The following is a 23475-nucleotide window of genomic DNA, read 5'->3' as shown; positions in this document are numbered from 1 at the left end:
TCTGCAAAAATGGCACAGGAAATGGCAATATAAACAGACATTTGCCACTTAAAACACATAAAATTGAAAGAATTAGTAAGGAAAACAAAATTTAAACAATGTCACTTCCACAAATACTGTACAATGTAACGTTCAGTAAACAAATTCACCCGAACTCAACATTCTGGCATCATACTCACCTGTCTGTCCAGTTTCTTCATTTGTCAAGGCGAGGAAGACTGCAGACAGTTCATAGTAATCCAGGTGAATGTTCTTTGGCGCCCACAAGTATGAAGAACCAACAGAAATGTAAATCGTGATTCATTTAATATCTGGCACAACTCTTAAATTCCTCCTCACGACTCGAGTCACGACTACGCATAGCCTATTTAATTTTACTGCTGTGTGAAAAGGGACTCGCCAGTGTGTATGCTTACTGTATTAAAAAAAAGAAAAGAAAGAAAGAAAGCCAAGTGAGCAGCAAGTACTAATGCGGTACTCAAGATCAGTTTCAGGTATCATGACTGCAGCCGTCCACGAGGCCGTGATAGTTAATTGCTCACGTGCACTACGTGACGTCACAGCATTTGAGAAAACGCAGTGAACTGATCCCTATTTGAGAAGCCCCTGTTAACTTTCTTATACTTGCTGGGAAATGTTACTTCACAAACAATGGTTCCCTTATCAAAAATCTATTTTTTATAGACCTTATGTGAAATAGAACATTTTAAATAACTCAGAATAATTGCTTATAGGAAACGTGCTGCTTTTTTGAGTAAAAATGATGAGCTCCTTAATGCTACTTGATTTTTTGTCTATCTTTTTAAAATTGCATTAATATTTCTGGGCTTTTTTTTTGGTTTTGCTCTTTATCCTATTTATATAATGTGACTATTGTGTAAAAGTACTGTTCTCTTTTACTGTATTCTTAGTTGTATTATACTGTCTCTTGGAATTAATAAATAAATAATATTATTTATTTATTAAAATAATAATAAATAAACTGATCCCTATTTGGGCATCATTAAGTCAAAGAAGATATGAAGAATTAAATGGGACTATTTATGATAGGGCCTACATGTTTTATCATTCCCTAGCTCCTCCATTTTAACCATTGTTTGATGTCAAAGAGAAGCGAGGTGTGACACTTTTATGAATTTCATCACCTTGTAATTATAAGGTTCTATCAGCGTTCTGAATGATTTTGAGGCATTGAGCTTTAAAGTTTTTGAATTCCATAGCAAACAATATGTGTGTAGATTAGCTTTTTAAAATAAAAAAGTCTTAAAATAGAAACAGCTTATAAAAAAACATCCCATAATGTAAATAAGTTGTCGTTATAAGAGTGTCAATAACTCAGATAGAACCTTATAATACTAAGGTGATGGTTTGTTGCCAACCGAACATGAACACATGGATACTGTAAATAATTAACCTTCACTGTAGTATAAGAATGCAATGTGTAAAAGTCTGAGGACATCTCATTTAAAAAAATGTTTGAATTCAAAAAGGTTTTCACCTTAATTTTTTTATTTATTTTTTTAATGTAGGGGGCGAAAAAATACAGCTCACAAAGATGTATTGAAAAATTTGGTTACGCTTAGCAAGATCAGTTCTACTGACAGGGTTAGAGAAAACATTTTTAACAAAAAAATTTAATTAATTTAGATATTTAGATATTAATTTTGAATTAACCTATAAATTTCCCCTGTCCACATCTGAAATATTTTCCAGTAAAAAAGTTTTGTCCAACCCTGAAATGTCTGGGCCCAGTTTTTCAAAAGTAATCCAGTGGGATTTTGGATCTGGGATTAGATCAAATTTTGGATGGATTTTGAATTAAGATCAGACTATGTTATCCAGTCTTACATTTGATTTGGGTCAAACCTGCTCTTTGGGTCATTCAAAACTTTGAACTTGTTTTTTATATTCAATATTTATTTCTTAATATGCAGCTAATTTTGCATTCTCAAAATTCTTTTGTTTACATCACTCAAAATGGTCTATAAATCCCTCCGTATTTGAGGCCTATATGAAGCATGTCACATCAAATGAGATATGGTAAATAATAACAAAAAAAAACTATATCAAAGCAATATTGTATTAGAACAAATTAAAAAGTGTAGAATGTTTGTTGATTGCATGCTTTTTCATACCATTAAAACAAACAATGGCTGTTTGTGGCCACTGGTATTTTGCCTACATGTTGTTCTTTGCTAATCAAGTAAGCTACACTAATGGTTTCATTTAAGGCTCTGTTAAACATCATTTGGTAATGATGAAATTTGGTATTTGGATCACAATGATCCCACCCAATGTCCCTTTAAAAAACAGTCATAAAGCACCTTATAACCTGTATCATTATACTCAACATTCAGATCTTTTTGACTAACTGCATCTCTGTTGACTGTTTATCGTCTTTTTTTTAACATTTATTTTTTGTTGTCACTTGTCACTTATGTACACTGGAAGCATCTGTAGCAAAACAAATTCCTGTGTGTGTGTGTGTGTGTGTGTTAAGCACACTTGGCAATAAAACTGTTTCTGATTCTGATTCTAAAAGGAAGTTAGATCAGGTAATCCTGAATAGCAAAATATGGATTTCTAAATCTGGACCAGTTTGATCCAGATTTCTTTTTTAAACTGGGCCCTGGATATACAGTTGAAGTTAGAATTATTAGCCCCCTTTTGATTTTTTTTTCTTTTTGATTTTTTTTTCTCCAAATTATGTTGCAGAGCAAGGACATTTTCACAGTATGTCTGATAATATTTTTTTCTTCTGAAGAAAGAAAATTATAAGCGCCTTTAAGCTATATATTTTTTCAATAGTCTACAGAACAAACCATCATTATACAAAAACTTGCCTAATTACCCTAACCTGCCTAGTTAACCTAAATAACCTAGTTTAGCCTTTAAATGTCACTTTAAGCTGTATAGAAGTGTCTTAAAAAATATCTAGTCAAATATTATTTACTGTCATCATGGCAAAGATAAAATAAATCAGTTATTAGAAAAAATCAGTTATTATGAGTTATTAAAACTATTATGTCAAGAAATGTGTTAAAAATATCAAAATTTGAAAAAATAATAATTTAGGGGGACTAACAATTCTAACTTCATCTGTATATATATCATCAGATATATATATATACATACATACAGTTGAAGCCAGAATTATTAGCCCCCCTGAATTATTAGTGCCTCTGTTTATTTTTTTCTCCAATTTATGTTTAATGGAGGGAAGATTGTTTCAGCACATTTCTAAGCATAATAGTTTTAAAAAACTATTTCTAATAAGTGATTTATTTTATCTTTGCCATGATGACAGTGTTTTTTAAGACACTTCTATACAGCTTAAAGTGACATTTAAAGGCTTAACTAGGTCAATAAGGTGAACTAGGCAGGTTAGGGTAATTAGGCAAGTTATTCTATAACGGTGGTTTGTTCTGTAGACTATCGAAAAAAATTAACATAAAGGGGCTAATAATTTTGACCCAAAAATAGTTTTTACAAATTTAAAAACTGCTTTTATTCTAGCCAAAATAAAACAAATAAGACTTTTTCTAGAAGAAAAAATATTATCAGACATACTGTGAAAATTTCCTTGCTCTGTCAAACATCATTTGGGAAATATTTAAAAAAGAAAAAAAAATCAAAAGGGGGCTAATAATTCTGACTTTAACTGTATATATACATCAGTTTCAAGTGTGACCTTGAATGGGATTGACTCCTTTTCTTGCTAAATTGGTACATTTACAATAACAGATTGCAGCATGAAAATTATATTACAGATTTTATTCACCCAGTACAAAGTCCAAGATGGGTTTTGTGCTCCATGTCCACAATTCCTTTATATATATATATATATATATATATATATATATATATATATATATATATATATATATATATATATTGAACAGAGTTCCATGTCTGACAGACTTATAATCTTACAAACACGTTTTCTTATTTGTTGTTTTTTTTCCAAGTATTTCTATGTTGACTACTGCCATTTCTGTTTCTGCTTTCCTTTTTGTTTAAACACGCTCCAGCTCATTCAAACCAATACATTAAATAAAGTGTCTATCAGTGGTTACTGTAACCAATACTCTCACAGTATCAAAGTGCAATAATGAAAGTGTCCAGCACTAAATAACCAAAGGGGAAAGCAAAAATAAAGTCAGTGGTATTACTATATAGAAATAGCTTCCTTTAATTTAAAACCTGGCCCAAGGTGATACCAGCCACCAAGCATCGGCCTTGCAAATCTAAGAGTTTAATTCGTGTCACTTTTATCTATTACAATAATGTCTGTTCATTCCTTCTTCCCCAGGGCTACGTCCACAGAAAAGCAGGGTCCTTTAACACCTGGGCCAGACGCTGGTTAAAAGGCTTGTAAAAGCTCTGCAGGATCTCCTTGGTTATGGGTAGCATTGGGCCAAGATTTCGATTAGCTGGTCGTCTGGTGTTGGAGGCGGGGCTTTTCGTGATGTCTGCCTCCTTCTGCAGAGTTAGTGGTCCTGTAGAGTCAGTGAAATGCAAACACATGGTCAGTGATTTATCTGCTTATAATGACACATTTCGTCACCTTGGAATAAGAAGGTTCTATCTGCATTGTAAATGATTTTAAGATAATGAGCTTCAAAGTTTAGCATTCCATTCAGCAAACAATATGTGTCTTTAATACATTAACATGACAAACATGACAATAAAAGACCCTAAATGTAAATCAAAATTCTCTTAAATTTGTAAATTGGAGTGAAAAAACAGGGTAAATGCAGATACACCCTTCTAATTCTAAAAAGCCACTTTCTGCTTGGGATTATAAGGTTCTATCTGGCAAATCATTCATTAAAGAATTACTATTCAAGAAATACAATCAAAAAAAAAAAAAAAAAAATTGGTGTTGTAACAATATGTTGATGCTTGTGAAAGCAAAATTTTTGCTTTCTATACCATTTATTTAATGTTTTACGATTCATATTTTTCTTGTTCAAAGGCTGTGCTAAATATTTTGTCCAGTGCAGCTGTTCATTTTATGTAAACAATATGGTCATATTTATTGAATTGTATGCTTTATATTAACTATTAAATTTTATTTATTGAATTATATGTCCTTTTCCAGAGATGGGTTGCGTCTGGAAGGGCATCCGCTGCGTAAAAACTTGCTGGATAAGTTGGCAGTTCATTCCGCTGTGGCAAACCCGTATAAAGGCGACAAGAAAATGAATGAATTATATGTCCTATAATTTAAATTAAGTACTTGCCTTTCAAGGCTTAAAATTGAATTTAAAGAAAACAGACAATGAGCAAATTAGTTTACTGACTACATATACACAAATAAAAATGTCACATTTAATATATAACATTTTTAAAATTACTTTAAATGTTTAATATAAACTGTTTTTTTTTTCAACAATTTAAAATTTTTATTTTGTCTCAATGTCAAAAAATGCTTCTAAATCATCACATTTACACACATATTTTCAGTTTCAGGTTTCTCCTCAATTTTGTGTCGTGCGGCATTATTTAGTCGACTTTGATTTTGCGTTTCTTTCTGGTCTTTCCTGCTGTCAACAGAGCAGTCCGGTGAAATGACAAAGAAAGCTGCATGCATTTGAAATGCTGATAGGCTCACAGAAAGAACCTTATAGAGCCAAGCTAGAGTTCGACTTTGTAGATAAAACCTGTTTTGTTTTTTAAATTAAACGTCTTCAAATGTCAACAACTTATAAAAAACATCAAATAATGTAAATAAGTTGTCATTTAATAAGATTATTTGAAAAACTCAACTTTAAGGTAAGGTTTATGTTACAAGCAGACATACACAAATTAACATAACATGTATGTTGAGGCATGAAAATGAACTCACCCAACTGCAGAAATTCAAAGACTCTCCGCATAGTGATTTTCCGGTTGGCAGCGTGATCTTCCAGTCGTAGGATGAGTATCTGCTCTCTGCTGAACACACTCAGCCAATCCAGCAAGTACATGACATACAGTCCCACCTGAAGCCTTACCTACAAAAAACAAAAACAGATCATTTAATTCTTTACTCTGAAAACTGGACTGACAGTTTCAATCTACTGGAACTTCTATGGTAAGCTGACTGACACAATCTACATAGCAAAAGTGCTGTAAAAACAAACATGAACTGAATTGAATAATTCCTGCTGCTCATTGAAAAGCAATAGAGTATAGAAATATTAATGAAAAAGCAAAACAAAATCACTTTTGATCCATGAATGCACCTCTAAGTTAGTGTATGTCAGGTGTGCATAAAACCCGGTCCTGGAGGGCTGGTGTCCTGCAAAGTTTAGATGCAGCCCTAATGAGACAATCAGGCTAGCTAATCGAGCTCTTACTAGGCTTTCTAAAACACCTTTGCAGGTGTGTTGAGGCAAGTTGGAGCTAAAATCTGCAGGACACCGGCCTTCCAAGACTGAGTTTGGACACCCCTGGTTTATGCAATCTCGCACTCTGACACGTATGAGTGCTGTCATGAATATTTGAGCAAAGCATTTTCTCATAAGATAAGGGTATGAACTTAATTATGACAAAACCCATCATCAATTACTGTAAGCTTTTGCTTTTTAACTTTGTTTAACTTTGAAAGTTTGCTGAGGCCTTGTGGCACCTTGTCTCCCACTTGAGAACCACTTCATTAATTAAAGGGATTGTTCAACCAAAATGAAAATTGTCACCATCTACTCACTCTTCCCTTTTTCCAAATCTGTTTGAATTTCTTTCTTATCTTACAAATGAATACATTTTGGAGAATGTTGGAAACTGAGAGCTATTGACTTTCTCGATTTTCAACATTCTTCTAAACATTTTCTTTTTCATTTTACAGGGTAAAAAATAATTAGTATTGGAGCCACCTGAGGGTGAGTAAATGATGTGTACATTTTCATTTTTGAGAAAACCCCTTCACAATTATTTTTAAAAGGATTGCATTTATTTCATTTTTTTCACCAACAGAGGGACCCAAAGGTTCAGTACAGCATATTGCAGCGAGACAATCTTTCATGGTTTCAGTTCTAGAATAGAATTTTATTCACTGCTATATCATATTGTAGTGTAGTTACAGTATACTTTTAATTTAATTTAATTTAATTTAATTTAAATTTTAATTTGAGTTCCTAACACAAATGTTTGTTATACGTTTTAAAAAATTTTTGAGTCGTCTAAACTTGAATCCAACCAAATTTAATAGATATTCTGAATTAAAGGGATATTCATTCATTTATTCATTCATTTTCTTTTCAGCTTAGTTACTTTATAAATCCAAGGTCACCACAGCAGAATGAACCGTCAACTTATCCAGCACGTTTTACACAGCGGATGCTTTTCCAGCTGCAACCCATCTCTGGGAAACATTCATTAACACTTATTCACACTCCTACACAGGGACAATTTAGCCTAACCAATTTCCCTGTACCGCGTGTCTTTGGACTGTGGGGGAAATCAGAGCACCCGGAGGAAACCCACGCGAACGCAGGGAGAACATGCAAACTCCACACAGAAGTGCCAACTGACCCAGCCGAGGCTTGAACCAGCGATCTCATTGCTGTGAGATGAAAGCACTACCCACTGCGCCACCGAATTAAAGAAATAGTTCACCCAAAAATACAAATGTGGCTTTCTTCTTATAAACATAAAAAAAGATATTTTGAAGAATGTTGGTAGCTGGTCACCACTGACTGTCATAGCAAATGCTGTGAGAGTCAATGGGTAATGGTTTTCATCATTCTTCAAAATATCTTCTTTTGTGTTCAACAGATTAAAAACGAAACTCAAGCATCTTTGTGATAAGGTAAAGGTGAGTAAATGATGTTGATCCTTAAAGATCCTGTGAAGTGCTTTGAAATGTGATTTTTTTTTTAATTTGATGTAATCTCAACAGAAATTAAGAGAGTGTGAGACAATTTGCTCCTTTCAAATATACAAACTTTTCCAGAAAATTTTCCGTAACGAGATCATGTGTGAACACCCTTTTTGAAAATACTGATAAATTTGTTATGGCAATTTTCCTAAAAAAGAAGTTGAAACATTACCGGTAATTTGCTAAAATGCTGATCTTTATGAATGCAAAGTGAAAATTGCCAGAAGGAGCACGTTCTAAACATTCTAAAAATGTTAACTCCAGCCAATCTGAACATTCAGAATCATCCACATCCGCGCTGTTTATGACAAGCCTTTGAATACTTTTTCTAGATACATTTAGCTGCTAGATGTTAGTCAGATAATGTTTCTATGTTCATTACAAATGCCAACTGTGGAAAAACATTTTATCACTGATAAAATGTTTACGATAAATCACAGCGAGTTTACCTACAAGCCCTGCATGTGGCGCTCGTGCACGAGAAGGGTCGCTCCGATGAGTGCTAGCACACAAACAAACATACATCTCGCCATGCGAAATGTTCTTGTATATGTTTACATCAAAGTTGTTCTCATTACTTATCCATCCAAAGAATTTGTAATGTAATCAAATCTGTAAGCCTGCCTTTGGACATCTCTGTGACAAAAGCATCTCCATGAATAACCAAGCTTTATATAAAAGTGAAACGATCAACAAAAGTCTGACCTCTATTATGCCCCATTCACACGGGGCGTCAGCTACAACGCTTCCCTTTCACTTTGAATGGGTGGCGTCAGGCGTAGCCGAACTGCATTGTGGATCCGTCGACACTGCTTCAGAGGCGTTGCTCTTGCAAAAGTTGGGACTTTCTCAGATCGCTGTATGCAAATACACCAGCTCAGACAGTGGCCTATTGCTGACTAATTTCATTGGCTGACGCTGCTCTGACGATCGCGTCAGCCCCAACTTCAGACTCTGTCAAGTGTTGATGCTGAAGTCCCGTGTGAATGGGGCGGTATGTTTACAAATACAAACACAGCCATTTAGAGGTCATTTATGGTTAATGATGTCAGAATTTACCAGTGTTTTGGAATTGATGTTTGAACGGTCTTTTCCGGAAAAATTTCAGAACATCCTCGTGTGAGTGAATTTACCAGTAAAATTGTTCCGGAAATTTTCTGGATATTTAGTATATTGAGTAGCTCTCCCCCTTTAAAAAAACAGCCAAGAGCATTTTGTTTTATCACAGCACTGTCAGTGAGAACGGTTGAGCTTAAGCAAATCAAATAAAAAGCAAAAGAGAAGTGTCTGAAGGGGGCAGGGCAATTCAGATACTAGACTTGATTGGTCAAGATTTGATGAGAAACTGAAGTGTTAGATAAAAAATAAACTGTTAATCCATTTAGCTTTGGCTGTTTATATCAGCTTTAAATCTTCTATACGCAGATTTTCTCATAGTTTTTGAGCACACTAGCTTATAGATGTCCTTAAAACTAACATACTGATGCTAACATCTAAAATAAACTTTATTTTAATTTCACAGGACCTTTAAGTTCTGCATGGTGCACAAGTCTTTGTTTGTATTATATTACATCCAATTTACCAGACTAAGCAGCAATGACTCAGCAGCCAAGAGTTTTGCAGGTTCATCAACCAGCTTAACCAGCATCATAAATCATTCATGACTTGATCCCCAGATCAGTGCCGCAAAACAATGTACTTTTCACAGCACATTTAGAATTCTCCAAAACTGCTTTGATTTCAGCTTCCAGCAGCTTTCTCCAGAGGTGAGGAGAGGATCATCTACTGGCTGCACAGCTTTGGGGAACAGCCAGAACAGCTCATCCCCTGGTGGGTTTATCTTATCTCGGTGCCTGCACCTGGTGGCTGAACCAATTACATCATATCAGACTGAGCAAAATCTGACTCTGACTCCCACCGGCCGCCTTCGGTGGCCGTTTCTAATGAGAATTACCAACGGCGATGATTTGGTAAGAAATATCTATCGGAAGATCTGATAACATATGAGTGAACCGAAGGAATAGTTTTTGACTGACCTCTCGTTTAAGTTTGACAGAATTTTCATTTTCGTCTGAACTGTCCCTTTAAGACAGCTATAGCAAATTAAACATGTGCATTGGAGAGATGATGGGGATTGATTTTGCACTCACAGGCATCAGGTTGTTGAGAGTGGTGTTATAAATGCAGGAACGGATAGACCTCTCGGCCAAACAGCCCTCAAACATGTGCAAGGACTCTGATACTCGCTCGTGAAAATCCTCCACCGATTTATTAGCCATGCCAAAGTACAGATAGTCCGAGTAAAGCCTGCTCTCTCAAACACAAACACACACAAACAAAGTGCACAAACACAACAGGAGGTAAGAAAACAATCTAAACATCTCTTACACAGCACTCTATTATTGTTAGCCATAAATCATCATTATATCTTATTTTAAAGGTGAAGTATTACCTCTCGACTGGGTCTCGGAGCATTACGATGAATTTGGCATCTGGTTGGACAGCATGAATAAAATCTTGCACCAGAAAAGGAGGCTCAACCTCTGTGCCATTGTCGTAGAAATAAACCCAAGCGTTGTTGTCCCACATTGTGGATGCGCTGGCTTCACCTGTCAATCAAAGGATGTGTGCGGTTATTAGTAAAATATTACAGTCCCACTTTTTGGGGGATTTTTTGTTTGAACACAGGGCTAATCTGATGAATGGTAGTAGTGATTATATTTGACTGGGTTCTTTCGAGCTGATTTAATTCCTCAGGTCTCAGCAGACTAAGAATGAAATTTCTATTATTATTTTAATACCTCTAGTGTAAGAAAGGACAGACCTTGACCACAGCATCTGGCACCTCTAATGAGAAAGTCTGTGTTTCTAGACAATAGGAATTTAATTGGAGCTCTTTCATCATAATAATGTATAGTACCTTATAAATAAGGGTTTCTGATCTTGAGTTTTGTGAACTCTGATGTTTTTGAATTGATAAAATGCTAATAATAAGGTAATTATAAGGTAATTTTAAAATGAACATGTTTTAAAATGATATATTTTTGTATATTAGTTTACCTGCATGTCATGGGACTTTACATTTTAAAAAATCCATAAATAAGCAGTTTTCTGTATTTTGTGATTCATGTTTTATTTTTGTTTTATTTTTCCGTGTTTATTTATGCTTTTGAATTGGATTATAGGCCCGTGATCTTTCTTCCAACAACTTTTAAATCTGAAATATTGGAAAAAGTGACTTTAAAGTGGTATATTGTCTGGGTTGGTGTTGCAATATTATGCTGCAAAAACCAAACTGCCAGTACATTTTATGTTGTTTTACAGACTTGTTTCTCTATTTCATAAAATATGAAAACTGGTAATAAAATATATTTTTTTACAGTATAGACTGCATTAGTGCTTACAATTTTTCACCATTAAGCATTGCAAATGATGCAATCAAATTAAGAACAAAGGAGTTGTTGGTTGTCTCTGTACAAACAATATATACGAGGTTTATTTGAATACAAACATAAGTATAAATATTGAAGCACTTCAATAGCGTAGGCAGGCCAGCTTTCAGTATTCACAGTATTTCAAGGGAGTTGGCAGAGTTACATGTATCATTTGGCAAACTTTTGCTCATTGCGACTCTGACTGGTAGAATTATTACAGAATCATGGGTAATGCTGTTTTTCTACATTCATTCCATTATTAGACACAACTGCGTATATGTTTAATTCATGCAAACAGAAGCAAATAAAACCTCAAGTGTTTAAAACATCTGAATGGATTTTTTACTTCTGGAACCTGACTGTTGCGTTTTATTAACAGACATCAGAAAACTGGATATTGGCCAATGTGTTATTAAATTATTGAAATGATCATTTTAAAATCCTGGAGGGGTGCTTAAATATTTTAGGCGGTGTGTAAATATTTTAGGACAAAGTCAGCAGAATAAAAAACTACAGGAATCTACACATCAAGGTTATTTTAGTAAATGAAAAGTATCTGAAATAAAATCTAAATTTCACAATAAATGAAAAACTAAAACTAAACAAAAGCAACAATTACAATAAAAATGACTCAAAATAAAAATGAGCAAAAACGTAAGATTTTCTGAAACAGTTTTCAGAATTAATATTCACTGATTCTGTGGTAGAAAATCTGTGGTTGTCAGGGAAACACCTGTAGATGGAGCTTCTTGCACATCAGACACGACAGCCAAAGACAATGTTCATGTGCAAAAAACACATTTTCTGTATAAACACAAAACATCTAATCTATTTTATTCTTTGTCTGCCAAAATGTAAACTGGGCTTATTGAACTATATATATATATATCATCTTTAATGACAAATTATTAAAATTATAAAGGAAAAGTTCAGATGCTTTTCCAGTATTGGGTTGCGGCTGGAGGGGCATCCACAGCGTAAAACATATGCCATAATAAATGGCGGTTTATTCTGCTTTGGTGACCTCTGAAATAGAGACTAAGCTGAAGGAAAATGAATGAATGAATGAATGAATGATTAAGTTAAGATGCTCTAAACTCTAAGTGCCATTTGAAATTTTCTTCTAAAACTATCTTTATTTACTCCTATGTTTATGCTTAGTTATTTCACTTTATTAAAACCAATGCCAAGATCCTATTCTGTGCCATAAACGTGAAATTAATAAAACTATATATATATATATATATATATATATATATATATATATATATATATATATATATATATATATATATATATAATGCCCCCCCCCCCCTTTTTTTTTTCTTTTTTTTTTTACATATATAATATTTTTTTCTTCTGGAGAAAGTATTTTTTTTCCACCTAGAATAAAAGCAGTTTCAAATTTTTTAAAAAACATTTTAAGGTCAAAATTGTTAGCCCTTTTAAAGCTATATTTTATTTCAATAGTCTACAAAACAAACCATCGTTATACAATAAATTGCCTAATTACCCTAACGTGCCTAATTAACCTAGATGAGCCTTTAAATGTCACTTTAAGCTGTACAAAAGTGTCTTGAAAAATATCTAGTGAAATATTAAGTATTTTTATCATGGCAAAGATAAAATAAATTAGTTATTAAAACGATTATGTTTAGAAATGTGTTGAAAAAATCTCTCCTTTAAGCAGAAATTGGGGAAATAATAAATTCAGTGGGACTAATAATTCTGGCTTCAACTGTATGTTTTTAGTTAATTGTAAGTTATTAAATGAAGTTAATCATGTTCTAACCTCATTTTATAAGTTACACGAGCTGCTTTAAGTCACTTTAATATATTGTAAGTTCAAAAGACTTAAAAGGTTAATTAGATTCAGCTCAAAAATTTAAGGCAACCAGTATTTTTTTACACAGTACACTAGAAATGTTCTGAAAACTAAACTAAACAGATAATAACTACATTAAAATGCATTCATAAAATAAAAACTTAACATAAATGAACAAAACCATCAATAAAACAAACAAAAACTAAATAATGTTAGTAATATTAATAATAGTTTTGAAAAATATATATATAAAAAGCAAAACTAGAATAACCATGCAACACATCACTGGTGTGGCTTTCCTTAATAAGACTGAAAAGCAATACAAATTACCAATTATGATGTCAACTTGTTTGTGCCTTTTGGAGGAATTGCTGATCAGCTGATCTTGAATGTGATTGGCTGCTTGGTCAAACAGGTCCAGGTAGTCCTTTAGTGGATAGGGGCTATTAAAACCATTGCTCAACCTGATGATACCTTAAAACCAGGAGAGAACAAACTGTGATTATTTCAGTTGTAAAAAAGCTTCCAAACAGAATTACAAGGCAGTTGCTCTGTTGCGGTGAAATGTGTGTAACAAACTGAATGCGATAAAACTCAATGATCTGTCTACCATTAACCAGATGCTCCGCTTTGCATGAAAATAGGAGAGATGATAGGGAACATTTTGCTGACTTTCTAAAGAAGACCAGTCAAAATGAAAAACTCAGCATATCTCTTATGTGAACTCACCAAACCTCTTCCGTGTCCACCAGTGTGGTTCCTTCATAGTGGTGAAATGGACCTCTGGATGCAATCGTAACCGGTCGTAGAGGTCTGTGGTGCCACACTTGGGTTGACCGATGATATAGAAGAAGGGCAGACAGCGCAGTCGATACTGTCTACCTGCATGTTGATGCAGATGAGCTGGGAATGCTCTGCGCAGGTGGTCATATATTGCTTGGAAGCGCTTGGAATAAAGAGCATACAGGTTTTTTCCATATGGATCAGCTGTGAGATTCCCAAAGAATTCTTCATACCAGCAAGGATTCTTGAGATAGGGAAGAAATTTGCGAGGAATTGCAGAGAATATCTGTTGATAAGGAAGATTGGAAAGATTATAATAGGCATATATTCATTTAGCAGACACTTTTATCCAAAGCAACTTATAAATGAGGATCAACAAAGCACTCAGTATCGCCATTGTGATATAGACTTAGAGTATAGATGCTAAATGTTTTCATATGATGTTGTATATAATGTATGTTATTCACAGGTATGTATATTTATTTGCACTACAATTTAGCAGTGTGTGGTCAGTGAGTTTTTTTCTTTTTCTTCTTTTATTAAACAAGGATGCGTTAAGCTGATCGATAGAGACAGTATCCACATTTCAAGAGTTCACAATAGGCTATATTCATACAGACTTTTAATTTTAGTCAGCCAGCCCCAGGGCATCTGGTTAATTGCCATCCATCCATACAAAATTGCTGCGTTTAAGATCTGATTTCTTAAAAAAAAAAATAAATAAAATAAAAAACAGCGATCATTTATGCCTGGCTGAAATACAATATAAGGTGGGTCTCAGACCAAACAAGAAGCCCTGCATTAAATTATATTTTTTCCGTGCCATGTCTTTAAAATATGGAAATTAATTTAACCCAGTAAAGCCTGCTAAGTTAGCAGTTCATTCCATGGGGCGACCCCTGATTAATAAAGGGACTAAGCCGAAAAAAAAAATGAATAAATGAATGAATAATTGAATGAATGAATGAATGAATGAATGAATAAACTTCACTTAAAATGTTATAAAAGTTATTATTTTTCAAATGCTGTTTTCTATCAGCATTCATTAAATAATCATAACAGATGCATAATGGTTTCCAACATTGTTTTTTTTACACTGATATTAATAATGCACTGATAGTAAATACAGTACTGTATTAAAACACCAGTGGTGCATGAGGATACACTTAAGTCTTAAAGCAGAATAAACGAAAATAGTATTCAAAGGATCCCTAATATTTATTTTGTTGCCAAAACCTACCATGTGATTAATTTAGTTCATTCAATTGGGCATTTGTTTAGTTCGCCTGTTATATGCAGTTTTTTAATTACTCTTAAAGTGTTTTTAATGTTCATCAAACAATATAAATTAGATTAGTCAGTACTAAAGCCAAATCTGGAGCTTATCTAACAAAATAACTTACGATAATGGTCCAAAAACTAGTATAGCCAAATTTATATGTTATAGGAAAATATTAAATACAAATTTTAAAAGAAGGAAAAATCAAGAGAAGCGAAAATAATGGAAAAATATACTTGAAATCTTGTAGGTTGTAATTTTGGTTTATGCAACATTCAGCTTGAATTCAATTGTATTATCTTTTAATTTCTAAATATGTTTGGTGACTAAAATATTGTTTTAATAAATATATAATAAATCAGTTTTGTTTAAATTCAAAATTTTTGATAGTCAAAACATGTTCAAAAAATGTATATAATAACAATAAATTTTATTTATATTGCGCTTTTCTCAAACTCAAAGCGCTAACAAGAGCATCAAAACACAGTAGAACATGAAATACACAAAAAATAAGAATGATAATAATAATAAAATATACAAATTAAAAGAAAGCCTCATAAGTTATAAGCGATAATAAAAAGATAAGTTTTACGAATTTTCAAGTCCAGGTAACTGGCATTCCTGACATTTGTGGGGAGAGCATTCCACAATTTAGGTGCACGATAAGAGAATGCTCTACCTCCCATGTTGCAAAGTTTCTAACAAGGCTGCAATGAATGCATATATAAGTTATATATTAAAAAACAATCAGGAAAAAGTGTTTTATGTAAATTTGGGCCACGAGTCCATATGGACATAATTTTTCTCTAAAAGTACATCATATCAAAAGATGATACTTAGGTTTTATAATCATCTAATCATGTTCCAATAAGCCCGAATAGCAAAGAGAAATAAAAATGCATGTAAAAAACAGCTTGGGTCTTAAGAGGTTATATATATTGCATTTTTAGATGACATCATTTTCTTTATTGTTAAACAAAATAAATATTATTAGCAATGTAACTGAAATGCACATACATTTGGCTCTTTCTCTCTCACTTCTCCCATGTCAGGCACTCGTCTACGGCTGAAATCCACTTTGGTCACAATGCTCTTCACCACTTCCCTCACAACAGCATAGTTTGTAGTGGAGGACAGATTGAGCTGTACCTGATGAGAAACTACAGTAAAGTGATACGGTGACGGTGTTAAAAAGAGCCCTTTCTGGTCCCTCGTCAAGATGTAGGATGCCATGATAAGAACAGTAACCATGAGTCCAAAAAGGAAGCTAAAGATTTTGATTTTCCGCACAGACGCGAGTGTCCACAAACCCCATACTTGATTCTGTGCTCTATTATTCTCTATAGAAGTCAATACACCCGTCCACCTGTCTCTCGTTTGCTTATTTCTGCAGTACTCCAGCTTTTCATAAGGACAGCTTAGGAGGCCATACTTGTGGTCCATTTTTGTTTATTTTACATTAGCTTCTTCGCATATGAAGTGAATCCCAGCGATGTGAGCTATTGCATGATATTTGCTCCATTACGAAGCACAGCATAACCCAAAAGAGCAATGTTTTGCCAATGCAATCAACATCCTTCATGCAGCAGATGCCATTTGGCTTCAGGTCATTGTTTATGATGGGATGTTTGTGGGCAGGAAGACAGACAGTGGAATGAGCAGGGCGTCCCGCGCTTGTGGTGAGGGGCAAGGCGTGTGGGAGACGATTAGAGTGCTCCTTCAATTTAGCTGCCACAAATGACACAGCGGTTGATGGCGTTCCAGCGCAAACACACTCCAGATTCGGTTGTCAAGGTCACAAATGCCCCAACAGCAGCTCAGATAACAGAAAGGTCTATTCCTGCAAGACACACACACAAAAAGAGCAATCATAAATACACATTGATGGTTCATTGATTTGAGTCTAGGAGGCAGCGGATGCTGGTAATACTCTCTCACGCATGCCAATAACTCTGTGACTGGGTTTGGATAAGCATCAGAGAAAGGATGGCAGGAAGATCACACAGGCCACAGACTGTGTGGCATATGGTGTGTGTGTGTGTGTGTGTGTGTGTGTTGGTATGCACAGTGATTGTGTGTTATGTGTGTTTTGGAGAGTTAAGGCCGTAATCTATTTAGACATGATAGCCTGAGGACATGGTTAATTAAGAACACAGTAGAGCAGCTAATGGATACATTTTTTATTTGACAACCTCCACTCCCTCTGTCGGTCGCACTCTCTTTGTCTTTCTTTGATTCTTGGCAATGATGCAAGAAAGGGTTGTGATTTTAAAGCAGAAATTAGAGAAAAAGATCAATGATAGAAACAACTGGGGTGGAAAGGGAAATGCACAGTGAAAGTTATTAGAGGTTTGATGAGGTCTGACCCGGTCTGAATGTACCAAATGAGGATAAAAACAAAAGGGTGGCTGTAAGAGAGTGCAACATTTGCCACCTCTCACATTATCATATATTAAAATATGCTAACTGTTATTTTATTTAATGACAAGCAAGCTGATATCAACCATGTACTTTATATCATTCACTTTTCCCCCAAAAAATAAGCATACACTACAGGTAAAAAGTTTGCGGTCAGTAGGATTTTTAAATGTTTTAAAATAAGCTTTTCCTGCTCACCAAGGCTGCATTTTTTCATCAAAATACAGTAAAAAATTGTAAAATGTTATTCCACTATATGACAACTTCATCTATCAGCTTCTCATTAAATATTCTAACCAATCAAAAGCTAGTCTAGTATCTTAAGTGATCCCGCCCCCTACAATACAAGACTGAAATAAGTCACCTTTTCAGCTGAAATTCCATTGGCTAGTTTTAAAAAAAGAGGAGGGGCTATATGCCCCACCCATACCTGTCAACCCTCCCGTTTTTCCCGGGATTCCCCAGAAATCACTCTAATATTAATTAATATTTTTTATTATTATTAATGTAATTATTATTAATGGTATTAGCAATAAAAGCAATAATGACTGGAGTAATATCTATTTTTCGCTTTGATGAACAGATTTCATAAAAAAAAAAACATAATATAACTGACCCCTAAATTTTGACCAGTAGTGTAGGTGCGTCCCAAATAGCATATACTTCTGCACTATTCTACGCCATTTTGTAGTATAAATAGCATAAGTGGTGCATTCACACTGAAATTCTAAATAGAAAAAGTGTACTTTAAATATCCAGATGATACACTTAATAAATCATTGAAATGAAGTGTGGAATGTTGGACACTTCAAGCACTCAACAGCTGCTGCTTTGCTCATGTAGAAGAAGGGGTGGAGCTACTTTATTTATTTTGTATTGTGAAAGCAAAATTCTCCTATAGAGTTATTATACAGCCTTCCGATGGTGAATGCAGGTATCATGGCAGGTATTATTTGGTAGTTTGGTCATTTATTTAACTTATTTGGCAACCGCTAAACAGCATCAGGGAAACACTTTGAATTTCCGCTTAGTAAAAAAACATTAGTGTTCCATTTGGAATGACACTACATACATATACTATGCTGCTGAGTGTGTAAGTGCATAAGTACATAGTGCGTAAGAGCAGAGTGTATAGTGTGCCACTTGGGACGCAGCTTTAGTGATCCATTTGGGACGACACTACATACATATAATGCTGCTGAGTGTGTAGAAGCATAAATGTATAGTGTGCCATTTGGGACGCAGTTCATGTCTTTTGAGTCCGAATAGCATGCGCTGTGTTGTGCAGCAATTGGGATGCATAGAATAACCCTTTAATTCAAGTTATGGAAGCAAGAAATAAACGTATCCCTCATACAACAGAGCATTTCTTCTCTACACAAGCCTAAAAGCTGAATACACAGGGTTGGGAAATCTAAAGCAGAGCTTTTCAAAAGCCTAACAAACCAATTGGTCTGTCTTGTTTTGGTTTCTTGCCTTTATTATATCAAATGAAAGGGTCTGCATGATCCTCTGGTGGAGGGTTTACCTTCATCATTTCACCAGACGGATCAGTGCTGTTATTTACCGCCTAATTGTGGTTAAATTTACCTTGGGGAGATCATTACCAGAAATGCGACTCTCCCAAAGCCCACACAGACCACAGTAATCCATGCTGAACTAATAAATAGATGTGGGGCTCATAAATTATAGATAATTTCCTATTTGTGCATGAAAATAAATGGTTTGTATAATGCTGAGAGAGAGACTGAGAGATTAATGAAAGAAAAAGAGAGCGAAGGTAGTCAAAGGAGGACATGTGTGTTCCCATGGAGATGAAGGCAGGTGTCATTGATCTGTGTTGCTATGGAAAATAGACTCTGGGAGTGTTTGTATGTGTACGCTGACCTTAAAGTCCCCCTGAAATCCAAATTCAGGTTTAACCACCTTAGTGTTATCAATGAGCTATTTTGCTTTAAAACTTTGATTAAATGTGCATTTAGAAGATATAAGCATTTAAAACGTGTATTTTTGAACAATTTTTATGACAACTTCATCTATCAGCTTCTCATTAAATATTCTAACCAATCAAAAGCTGACTAGTATCTTAAGTGATCCCGCCCTCTACAATAAAAGACTGAAAAAAGTCATTTTTTCAGCTTAATGAAACTCCATTGGCTAGTTTTAAAAAAGAGGAGGGGCTATATGCCCCACCCATCAACCCTCCTGTTTTTCCCGGGATTCTCCTGTCCTGCTATCATCCCGTAAAGGTATTTTAACGCATTTCTCCATTTTTTCAATATTTCTATGAAGGGTGGCAATAAACATTGAAAAGCTGATCTTCCCTACACTTAACCCATACCGCCGAACCACTAGGGGACACCCCTTTTTCTTAAATGTGAAATTATTCAGTGCTTTCATTTTATTTAAGCATGAAAACACTTTGAAATAAATATAAAAATGGCAAGATTCCCTTTCCTTTCCATTACAGGCGCCGTATCCTTAAAATAAAACTGTCAGATGCCGTTTCCCAAATGCACAAGTCATTTGAAGCGGAGCAAAAGTGGAAACGTGCATTTTTGAACAGACATATGCACATAATAATATTATTAATAATAACAACATCTAAACATGTCGATCTTGGTAGGTTTTCTGTTAAACACAACAAATTTTGTCTTAAAAGAGCATAAACAGTTAAAAAAAAAATCGAATGCTTTCATAATGGATCCATGCACTTTTAAAGTGACAACTCTGTTATTAAATGTAATCAAGTGTAATGTAGGCCAGCTAGTGCAGTGCTATGCAAGTAAACCTTACTCCTCTGACCTCTAAATGTGCTCTTGCGACAGAGCCTAGAGGCCATGGTCTTTAGACTCCTTGTTAGAGCAACCGACTCTTATACAAAGAATCGCTGGTTTGATCCCAGCTCATACCGGTTTGGTTGCAGTAGGACCGGTGGGTTACACATGAGGGCTCGTCCAGGATAGGAGTGAGGTTTAGGGGGCTGAGTGTTATGAAGGCCAGCTTGCGAAGTGCTATGCAGGTAAACCTCACTCCTCTGACCTCTAAAGGTACTCTAGCAACAGACACTACAGGCCATAGTCGTTAGCCTCCTCGTTATAGCAACCGACTCCCATACAATAAATCCCTGGTTCAATCCCAGTTAAGACCAAGTCGGGTGCAGTAGGAGTTACACAAATAAAAAATCGAAATGAAAGATTAATTTGCTGCTCTTTAATCAGAATGTTTAATTATACAGTGAAGAAAAAGTTAATGAGATCTGATAACTTAATTAAATTTTTTAATAATGGCTATACATTTTAATAGTCTAATTGCTCATTTATTTGCATTTTTTTTCTAATGTATATTATTTATTCTATTCTTTGTAAATAATATCATAAATAATAATAAAACATATTACTGACCATTTCAACTGTTTATTTACAATGAAATGATGAACATATTTAGTGATTTGGGGAATCGTTTTTGCGGGGGGGTAGGGGGGATCCCTGATTTTCACATCTCAATGTTGACAGGTTTGGCCCCACCTCTACCCATCATCGTGTTTCAGCTAAAATTATATCAAAGCCGCACATTTTAAGGCACTTCAGGGAACCTTTAGATGACATCCGAGAAACAGATTGTGTATCTGAGTCACGTAGGCTGGCGATAAGTGAGGTCTCACTATCTGTGTCGAAAATAAAGAGTTTGTGGCAATAAGGACCTCCACCGCTGTCAGCGTGGGTGTCTATTTTAAGCATAAGCGTTAAAAATTCTGATGACTTTAGCATGGAGCTGGGCTGACGTGTGCTGTCACTTTAAATATATTTCAGAATAACAAACTGGGCTCTGAGTGCAGGGAGGTGAAGCATCTGCGAGCGTGTTTTCATTACGGATGTGACTGAAGTAGAGGAGGAGTCCGGGACAGCGAGAGGATGCTGAAATGAGCGCTCGCTGCAGGGATGCCACAGCAGTCCACAGCTCAATGATTCATTACAGAGAAGCTCCATCATTATCATTGTCAATCAAAGCGACAAGTGAGCGCTCTGCAAACTAGGTGTTTATTGGTGCTTTTGATGGCATTTATGCAAAGCTGCTTACAGGTTAAAGGAACGGTTTGCCAAAAAATGAAAATTCTGTCAAACATCGCAGTTTAATTTTTGTCACCGACTGAAATGTGGAAGATAATGTCTTGTGGTTTACCTAAAAAATGTAAATTCTGTCATACATGTAACTTACGAAGCGACATCTCATTTTAAACTATGACTCTTATGCAAAACATTATAGTTGAGTCTATACAATAAAATTTCAGTGGGATTCAGTGTGGTTTTTCACTCTATATATTTTCAAAATATGTTCGTACATACAGATTTGAAAGTCAGTAAATTATAGCAGAATTTTGATTTCATTTTCTAGCTAACTTGCACTTTACTTATTTTTTAATTTGCATTTGATTTTTAGTTTGTCTTTTTAGTTGGATAAATACTCACCACAAAAAAATTTTAGTTGTAGCATTTAAGTGGTGGTTCCATTTTTAAATCAGTTTTTAATGTAGTTTATAGAGATGTTAAAGTCAGTGCTACAATCCCAGCAGGCACACAATGTCATGACCGTCTGGTAACCACCTGAGAGCGCAGTAGTTCAACGAACTCTGAGAGTGAACTACAACGCCCAAGAACTACAAGTCCATACATCCCACGTGCATTACACCCGGTTCACTTACATTGATTGGCCATTCACAGCTGTTCCTGTTTCCTGTTGATTTCCTGGACTATTTATACAACCATTTACCCACTGTTCATCACTGCGTCGTTTGTCTTTCCTGTCTGCATATTCAAGTAAGTCTTTTATATCGAGTTTGTTATTTCCTGAGCCTTGTTCCCGTTCCTGATTCTTGTCATAGTTTCTTGTTTTGTTGTTTATTTGTTACTTTGTTATTTTTGAACACCGGACACCTTGTTTTTCTGTTTGCTGCACGATCCTTTAATAAAATCTGTACTTGGATCCTACACCCCGTTTTTGTTCCTGTTTTCAACCCGTAACGTGACAGAACGACGCAGTCAAACAATGGATCCAGCAGATGATATTATCGTGCAGATAAAACAAGGTGACCGCTCAGTTGAGCGTTACATTAAGGAGCTCTTACAGCGACATACTGCTGATGATGTTCTTTCGGGGAGGACTTTTGGAACCAGTCTGTTTACGAATGCCTCCTTATGAGGAGGACTGGAACCTTTATCGGTTCATTAAAGCAGCGCTGTTGATCTCTGGCTCCCCTCTCTTTGTTGCCCTGAAGGAGAAGAATCCTCAGGAGAGAGGCCTGAGTGGAGGGCTACAGAGAGGTATATTTTTGGGGCCTGCAGATTTGTCTGTGGGAAGGAGGAGAGAAGCTGGGTTGGAGCTGCGGGCTTATCCGGGTCGGCTGTCCAAAGACCACCTTTCTCTGAGCCTCTGGAGAAACTTCTAGAACTTTGTGAAACCCCAGTGTCTGCTCCAGCCCCACAATGCCCGCCAGTGTCGGTTTCAGCCCCAGAGCAGGCTTTCTTCTGCTGACAACGCCCTTCCTCTTACTCAGACGACCAGACGGAGGAGGCGTAGGAAGAGGACTGACCATGCCCCAGAGCGCCCGCCAGTGTCGGCTCCAGCCCCAGAGCGCCCGCCAGTGTCGGCTCCAGCCCCAGAGCGCCCGCCAGTGTCGGCTCCAGCCCCAGAGCGCCCGCCAGTGTAGGCTCCAGCCCCAGAGCGCCCGCCAGTGTCGGCTCCAGTTCCACAGCACCTCGCCCTGCCGGCGCCACCCAGGCTCCTCGCCCTGCCAGCGCCACCCAGACTCCGGGCCCTCCCGGTCCCAGTCTGGCTCCTGGCCTTACCAACGCCATCCAGACGTCTTGCCCTG

At 35.7% G+C, this 23475-nt stretch overlaps 2 protein-coding genes across 15 annotated transcripts in view; both read right to left on the bottom strand.

Moving 5' to 3' along the window:
- Positions 1-540, bottom strand: part of ikzf5 (IKAROS family zinc finger 5) — a 260718-nt gene extending 260178 nt beyond the window's left edge. For all 14 annotated transcript variants that reach the window (XM_087288792.1, XM_087288802.1, XM_087288790.1 and 11 more), the window contains exon 1: positions 180-540. The gene's annotated coding sequence lies outside the window, so the exon portion shown is untranslated. The remainder of the gene's footprint in view (positions 1-179) is intronic.
- Positions 541-3921: 3381 nt separating this feature from the next.
- Positions 3922-23475, bottom strand: part of chst15a (carbohydrate (N-acetylgalactosamine 4-sulfate 6-O) sulfotransferase 15a) — a 46063-nt gene continuing 26509 nt past the window's right edge. Inside the window, exons 2-8 of the mRNA XM_087290371.1 lie at positions 16203-17025; positions 13853-14192; positions 13454-13597; positions 10317-10473; positions 10015-10171; positions 5852-5999; positions 3922-4499 (exon numbers count right to left, since the gene is read on the bottom strand). Of these exons, the coding sequence (XP_087146497.1) occupies positions 4315-4499; positions 5852-5999; positions 10015-10171; positions 10317-10473; positions 13454-13597; positions 13853-14192; positions 16203-16628 (1557 nt within the window). The 5' untranslated portion in view covers positions 16629-17025 and the 3' untranslated portion in view covers positions 3922-4314. The remainder of the gene's footprint in view (positions 4500-5851; positions 6000-10014; positions 10172-10316; positions 10474-13453; positions 13598-13852; positions 14193-16202; positions 17026-23475) is intronic.

Source organism: Danio rerio, chromosome 17 (genome assembly GCF_052040795.2).
Source record: "Danio rerio strain M-AB ecotype USA chromosome 17, GRCz13ab, whole genome shotgun sequence".
NCBI lineage: Eukaryota > Metazoa > Chordata > Actinopteri > Cypriniformes > Danionidae > Danio > Danio rerio.
Note: the sequence above shows the minus strand (reverse complement) of the source record. Positions and strands in the feature narration are given on the sequence as shown.